The sequence below is a fragment of the Opisthocomus hoazin genome, chromosome Z, assembly GCF_030867145.1.
Source record: "Opisthocomus hoazin isolate bOpiHoa1 chromosome Z, bOpiHoa1.hap1, whole genome shotgun sequence".
NCBI classification, from domain to species: domain Eukaryota; kingdom Metazoa; phylum Chordata; class Aves; order Opisthocomiformes; family Opisthocomidae; genus Opisthocomus; species Opisthocomus hoazin.
The window spans coordinates 18,996,071-19,003,717 of NC_134454.1; the positions used below are offsets into that span (position 1 = coordinate 18,996,071).

General features: G+C 50.0%; 1 protein-coding gene across 1 annotated transcript; it reads right to left on the reverse strand.

Moving 5' to 3' along the window:
- Nucleotides 1-1,682: 1,682 nt before the first annotated feature.
- LOC142358922 (kelch-like protein 10) lies at nucleotides 1,683-6,434 on the reverse strand. The gene is made up of 5 exons (XM_075411619.1): nucleotides 6,222-6,434; nucleotides 5,200-5,689; nucleotides 3,968-4,576; nucleotides 2,818-2,967; nucleotides 1,683-2,236 (listed from the first exon to the last, which is right to left on the reverse strand). Exons 1-5 carry the CDS (start codon nucleotides 6,344-6,346, stop codon nucleotides 1,934-1,936), a joined length of 1,677 nt encoding a protein of 558 aa, XP_075267734.1. The 5' UTR covers nucleotides 6,347-6,434; the 3' UTR covers nucleotides 1,683-1,933.
- Nucleotides 6,435-7,647: the final 1,213 nt, after the last annotated feature.

The window sequence follows — 7,647 nt, forward strand, 5'->3', positions numbered from 1 at the left end:
GCAGGAAGTTCCTTGCTCAGTGCTGTAAGCGTAATGTTACCAGACAGAGCATCTTGAAATTCTCAATTTTATTACTGCCTAGTGGAGACTAGTGGTGTTTTCAGAGACCCCATCAGCAGTTCTGCTCAGGCTGTTGTATGACATCTTTCCAGATGGTGTCAGTCGTATCACTGGAAATGTAAAATTTACACACAGGATCTGACACACAAATGGTGACATTTTCTAGTTTAGCATTTTGTATGGCATGGACAAGAATGTGGTTTTAAAACTAGATCTGTGTTGCAAAGCTGACTGCTGTGAGGTAGAGCTATGGTAAGAGGTTTAGCAGTGTCCTCTAGGAGTTCTCCTGGCCTTCCTCCTGCTGACGAGCTGCTTCAGTAGCTTTTGAAAGGAAATGAACTGACAGCTCTGTGCAGAGTCTGCATGAAGAGATACTGCTGGTGCTAGCCAAATACAGTCTTTTTATTCAGACAATCCAGTGCTTGTGATTTATTGTTAAGACAAATGAGTGGCCAAAGGAGATTGCCCTCCATTTACGTTCCTCTACATTTAAGGAGCACACAAAGTACCACTGAAGCAGTTCTCTTATCGTTGGGCTAGACTATCGCATAAACCCAAAAGAAACTTTTAAATGTTGCGTACTGTAGTTTTATAGTTATGAAGTATAATTTTTTACATCTATCAAGATTTTAAGTGGAAATTATTGTAGAAAGCTATTGAATTATAAAAATTCTGGCAGAGAACAGGGATGTATCTATGCTCCATGGGCTCTACGTTTTAAAAAGCAGAAGACTTGTTTGTCTTATTAACTTTTGCACATGGCCTGTGTTAGAGAGCTTCCAGTTCAGCTAAGCACACTGAATTATTGCTTGAATAACAGTAGCTTATAGGAAGTTTTGAAGACTTCCATGGTGTTTACATTAATAGGGGTTGTGATTACTGTTGCGGGAAGCAGCACTTTTCACTTCTCCCTCCACTGAAGCATAATAATCAAAGTCAGAAGGCCACATTTTTCGTTAGAAAACAAATGAAAAAAAAAAGTTAAATGCAGTATACTTTTGTAGTTACTCCTAGACTGCTTGCCTATGCTGTTTTGCATGTCAAACTGTCCTTTCATTTAGGAGGCATTAGTGTGAAGTATAGGCAGGCATCTGGTGTTTCTGATGATAGATCAGTAATAGCTTCAAGCAAACGTGGGTGATAAAGTGTTGAGTTAGTTTTAATGCACTCCTAAACTCTTTTGCTCACTCTCACAGATATACACCAAAATGCCTGACTAACAAAAGAAAACAGATCAAAAACCAAATAATAACTCAAAAGCTCAAAACTTAGAATAACTAGGTCTTCTGAAGTGTCAAAGACTTCTTGTCTTTCAAGGTAAACGGGAAATTATGCCGCACGATATTTCTGACTTAGCGAGAAGAATTCTCAATTGAGGTAAAAGTCATCAAGTCAGTGTTTAGCAGATGTGAGATGATGCCGTCATGCTGTGTTCTGGCTGGGGGGAGCTGGGCGGCGGGAAGGGAGTCACGGCTCGGGAGCGTGCGCGGCAGCAGGTGAGAGCGGCTCTCTGCGTTCTGCTGTTCGTGTTGTGTATTCCCCTTAGCTGTATCGCTGTTGTTCCTGTTTTCCCTTTGTTTGCTGTTCTGTTAAACTGCCCTTATACCTTCCCACCAGTTTTTGCCTTTTTCTTTCCATTCTCGTCTGCACCCCAGCGGGGGGAGGGGTGGCAGAGCGGCCACGTGGCCCTTTTGTTGCCGGCCACAGCCAAACTGTAACAGGCCTGTATCAATTGTTTTGATTTTAGAAGAAGTGTCTACATTCACCTGCTGTATAAAGGACTTTATTAGCAAAGTGTAGCTGTTTGTACAGGCAGGCTCCTTGTGAAAGAAGTGAAGCTGACTTCCGTTGGAGAGTTGTGCTCCTAGCAGTCTCATCTGGCAACGTAGTCCCTGATGTTAGACAGACCTGGCACCACACAGCAGCTCAGAGCACTACGGCCGATGTCCATGTCTCGAACGCTGTACCACTTGTTGGCTTTTTCATCGTAATACTCGGCGTTGGAAGTAGTCGTAGAACCGTTAAAGCCACCAACCGCAAATAACAGATCATCCACCACTTCAATGCCAAAGTTGATGCGAGGACTGAACATGGTGGGGACTGCGTGCCACGCGTTGGCAACGGGGCTGTAAGCTTCCACGGTCTGAAGGCAGTTGGCTCCGTCAAACCCTCCTACCTGCGAATGCCAAAGGTGTGGAGTTGAAATAGGCCCTTGCTCACCCGCTAAGGCAGCCGAATCGTTCCACGCACAAGTGAGATGGTGACTGGTTCTGCCTCACTGACTTCAGTCTGAGCATTGCTGGGAGTGTGTGGGCTCAAAACCCAGAGCGTGCTTATTGTAGGCTGCTGCCTTGCTCTTTGTGGAGCTTCCAAAACTGCTTTTGTGCAAGAAATTTTACATTTGAGATTTGAGATTAGAAATTAGCCAGATTTTAGACTTCTACAGAGTTTAAAGGCAGTACCTGGATAGGAAAACAGGACCAAGCCAATGTTCCGTGCTGCTAATGCTGTTAGCCGCAGCAGAAAATAATTTCTTTGCTGCAGCTGCTTAAAAATTGTCCACGCTTTTCTCCTGACAAAAAGCGTGCAGGTGGTAATATGCTCAGGAGGCGTATCAAACATTCTGGCTCCGAGTTTCTTCCCTAAACCTCCCTCACAAGCAATGGCCAGCCTGAAAATCTAGGAAATGCAGGTGAGCAAGAAGAAGTACTAGAGGCGCGGGGTGGTGTGACGGCAGAGGTAGCGCGTCTCCCTTACCGCGTAGACTTTGTTTTCATAGGCAACCACACCTACTCCACGTCTTCTGCTTCTCATCGGCGCTATGAAGGTCCATTGGTTTGTTGCGGCATTGTACACTTCAGCTGTGATCAAGCAGTCGTTCCCATTGAAGCCACCACATATGTACACCTGTTCACCGGGGGAAAACCAAGCGTCAGAAGAGCAGTTACCCTCTCAGTGGGAGAACACACCGCAGAGAAAATGCATGGTGTGGCTGGATTTTGGGGGGGTTGGTTTGGTTTTGGTTTGAATGGGTCAGCCGTAATCAAAGTGCAGCGAGTTACTGAGGCCAGCAGGATTTGGAGCCTGTATTTCCTGAGCTGCGCGAAGCAGCCAGGCATGGTGTTTGAGCTGTGGCCAGGAGAAGCTCTGCCTGGCAGCGAGTGGCTGCTGGTGGTGCCAGCTCTGGGAGGGTTTGAGCGCTCCAGTCTGCGTCGCTGCCGCACCAGTCAGCTGCTGCCTCTGAGAGAGCTCTGTTTCTGTAGCTCCAGGATTTAACGAATAAGGTTGATGTGAACTTTCTTCCTCTTTATTTTAAATGATGCAACACGTTCAAGGGAGCATTTGTTTCCTTTCCTGCTCCCACAGCTCCTTCTCTCTGTCTAGATGACAAATTCGGGCTCGTAGCTGTGTTTATCAGGTCCATAGCCCAGCGAGAGGCTGAGCTCCGTGAAAGTCCCTGCGTCGATGCATGCCTGACGAAGGACAAGGAATTTACTCGCTGTGTAATGCTGCATGGTGATGCGTGTTTGGTTCCTTGTGATGGAACCACTAAGGTTGGAAAAGACCTCTAAGATCATGAAGTCAAACCGTCACCCCATCACCACCACGCCTGCTAAACGATGTCCAAAGTGCCACATCTACTCGGTTTTGGATCCCCTTCAGGAATGGGGACTCCACCACTGCCCTGGGCAGCCTGGTCCAATGCCTGCCCACTCTTTCAGTAATTTGACCTACTGTCCAATCTAAACCTCCCCTGACGCAACTTGAGGCCGTTGCCTCTCGTCCTACCGCTGGTTACTTGGCAGAACAGACCAACCGCTGCCTCACTACAGCCTCCTGTCAGGTAGCTGTCCTGCTCACCATTCTTCAACCTTAACTGCTTTCCATAATCTCACGCTCCGTTTACCTTTTCACACAGCGTGGTCGCGCTAGCATCGCTTCTCTTCTCGTGCATGGGGGCGATCAGCGTCCACTGGTTTCTCTCTGGCTCGTACCGCTCTGCCGTGTTGAGGCACGTGTATCCATCGAACCCTCCCATGGCGTAGATGACGTCATTGAGAACGGTGACACTGACGTAGCAGCGCCGCGAATGCATGGGTGCAACCTGCTGCCAGGTTTTCTTCAGCAGGTCAAACTGCTTGACACTGCTGAAGTAATTCACGCTGTCAAATCCTCCGATAATGTAGACAAAGCCTTTTAAATAAGCAGTGCCATGATAGGCAAAGGGGCTGGCTTGCTCACAGGTGATGTTCACCCACTGGTTTGCACGGACATCGTACGTCTGGATTGCGTTGGTTGGGCTATCCCCGCTCCAGCCTCCCATAGTAAACAAGACAGCATAGGGCAGGCGAGGCCGACTGAGCAGGTTGGTGAAATCTGAGCCGTGCATGTTCAGGTTCTCCATTGTTGCCAGTGTCTGTATGATAAGACCTTTGCACTCCTCGTTGTCCTTCACATAGTGGTGTGTTCTGACGTTGTTCATGAAGTATTTTACTTCCATCAGGGCCAGTCGAACCTGAAAAGTGGAAAAAAGGTTAGAAAATGAACGCAGAAGGTTTATGTCTTGGTGTCTTTCGTGGATAGCTCCAATGCTGGATGGCTTTGCTTTCGGGCCACGGTGTTGTCTAGAGCTTATTAGAGAACTGGAGAATTAAATGTGTCATTTTGAGCTAGTCCAGAAAGGGGTGTGCAAGGGTAAATATTCCAATGTCATGGCAGGGAGTCTGCCACTCTTTGGCACGGTGCTTTCCCGTACGCAGACTGAAACTGCCCTGTCGCCTGCTGCTGTTTGCGTAGTACAGCTGGTCTGGGCAAACACTCATCAACTTTGTGTACATAGAGAGTACGTTGTCCCATGTGAACTTTGGCCCTTCCTGGGTGTGAGGAACAGTTCAACTTAAGCTGTAGACATGAGGAAATATGCACTTGAAAGGCCTGCCCCAGCCCCAGCTCAGGATCTTCGACCCGTGCCCCAGCGTAGCAGTGGCCCAGCGCTCTGCAAGCTCACGTCTTCGTGAGCAGCGTGGTGGGGCTGCCGTTCCCTCCGCTCTTCACGGAAAAGTCGAGCGGCTCTGGCTGAGCAGCCCCATGCCAGCTCCGCAGGGCCACCCAGGCCCACCACGCCGTGACAGCACCGACCTTGCTCAGCAAGACTGCGATGTGCTGCGTCCTGTTCTGCGGGTCATGAGCAATCCATTTCAGAATAGCCTCGAACACTGCAGCTTCTTGTTTCGCATTGAGCTCATCTTTCTCAAGGATGTGCTTCAGCTCATTGACGGAGAGGTCTAGAAACTCTGTAGACACCCTGGTCATCTCCTCGAAGTGATGGAGGAGGAACATCCAGGCTGCTTCCCGCAGGTCGGGGAACCAGTAATAATCTGTGAGTCTGCAGATGCCGATGCAGTTTTCCAAGTACAGCTGGGATTTTAAGAACTCGCAGCACAGCCGGATGACGCCCAGGACATTGAACTGGTCTGCCGCAATTAGCAAACTTTCAACATTGTCCACCGTGATGGGTACCGTCCTGGTGTAGGCGTACTCGATAATGAGCCCCATCATTTTGGGTGAAGTGCCGGGGATTTTATAGACTATCTTCTCTGCATTGCTCCAGCCACAGGTAAACAAAGCCCTGAAAACAACAAAGCAGTTCTGTGGGAAAAAACAACTTTGCTGCATTAAACCCTGACCCTGTTACCCCTGTGCCTTCTTCCCCAGGCACCAGTTTGGCCCTGGCAGTAGCCACACTGGGAGGCCATGTGGTTTATTAATTGAGCTTTTACTAGCCGGTTGTTTGAAAAAGGAGTCCCAGCCTCTGGCTGTGGACAGAGCGCGACAGGGCAAGTGGCCACCTTGCTTCAGCAAGACTACCAGAGAATAGCGGTGTGTGGGGAAGGAAAACCTCCTGCCTGATGGCAGATGAGCCAGGCTGGCCACGCTCCAGCCCTGCACCGCGTCTGGGGCTTTGTCAGACACCGCTTCCAGAGATGCTGCTGGATACCAGGTAAAGGATTATTTCTGGTGAACAGGGAGGTACCAGGACTACGGGGAACCGCTGGATGAGAGTTTTAGTGCTGGTGTAAGCGCTGGAGATACACTAAGGCAGCGTGAGACAGGGTGGGAAATACTGTTTGTCCCCATCCCCTCCTGTCTCAAGCACTGACCTGAAATATTGACTGCAGCTGCAGAGGATGATCTTGTGAGCGCTGAATTCAATGCCCTCCACGCTGATGATCACATCGCAGAGTTTTCCTTCCAGGCGAAGGTCATTGAAGATGCTGCACACCATAGCACTGCGAGCTGTAGCACTCCTCTTCCTCGAAGCCTGAGGCAGTGGAGGGTGCTTCTCTCTGAGGTGCTTACAGGGCTTTGTCCTCGCCCTCCAACATTGTCACTAAAGCCCTGGTTGGCTGTCGGTTCTGGAATGTGCCCCATTATGAGATCACAGGCACAGGCGGGACCGGGACCAGCTGCGAGCCCCTCCGCAGGCCTCGTGGTCTTGGTCCTCCGGTCCCCCTTGTTCCATGGCTGCCCCCAGCCTTCGCTTAGCCAAAGCCCAGATGATGCTGGACCCTGTGCCTACACCCTGTTGTTGGTTGCTCCGAGCAAAACCAGCCATGTGATTCCCCTGCAACTTTCAAATAGTCTTTAGCCTGGATATAAAGCTCATCAAATGTAGGCACTGACAGCTTCTGCAGTGCCCTCGTACCAGCTCCTGCGGGAGGAACCTGAGACACAGGCTAGCTAATGTCAGTGAGAAAGCCACAGCTCCTGTCACTGCTGTGTCTGCTGCAGGTTTGGAGCGGTGGAAGGTGCTGCCTGGGCCAAGGTGAGGAGAGCAGGGGCACAGGGAGCCCTGTCGTGACTCCTCATAGCCTTCGCTCATGGCCAGCTGCTTTTCCCCTGTGCTTTGGCGGGTCTGTAGGTAGCAGTAACAGTGTGCCCAGGAGCGGCTCCGTGAGGGTCTCGGCACAGCTTGGAAAACAGTGTGGACTTCTTCATGGCACTGCCGCAGGGGAGTGTGTGTGTGCGTGTTAATCACAAAATCACAGAGTCACATAATGGTAGGGGTTGGAAGGGACCTCTCAGAGTCAGTTCTGTTCAGATGGAACTTCCTATGCTTCAGTTTGTGCCCGTTACCCCTTCTCCTGTCACTGGGCACCACTGAAAAGAGTATGTCCCCATCTTCCTGACGCTCACCCTTGAGATATTTATATGCATTTATAAGGTCCCTTCGCAGCCTTTTCTTCTTCAGGCTGAACACACCCAGCTCCCTCAGCCTCTCCTCACAGGAGAGATGCTCCAGTCCCCTCCTCATCCTCGTAGCCCTCCGGAGGCTGGACTCTCTCCAGTAGCTCCTCATCTTTCTTGAAGTGGGGAGCCCAGAACTGGACTGTCTTGGTTTCGGCTGCCACCGGCAACAAAAGCGCCACATGGCCGCCCCTCCCCCCGCCGGCGTGCGGAGGAAAATGGAAAGAAAGAGGCAGAAACTGGTGGGTCGGGATAAGGGCAGTTTAACAGAACAGCAAACAGAGGGAAAACAGGAACAACAACGATACAAATAAGGAGAAAACACAACCACGAACCGTA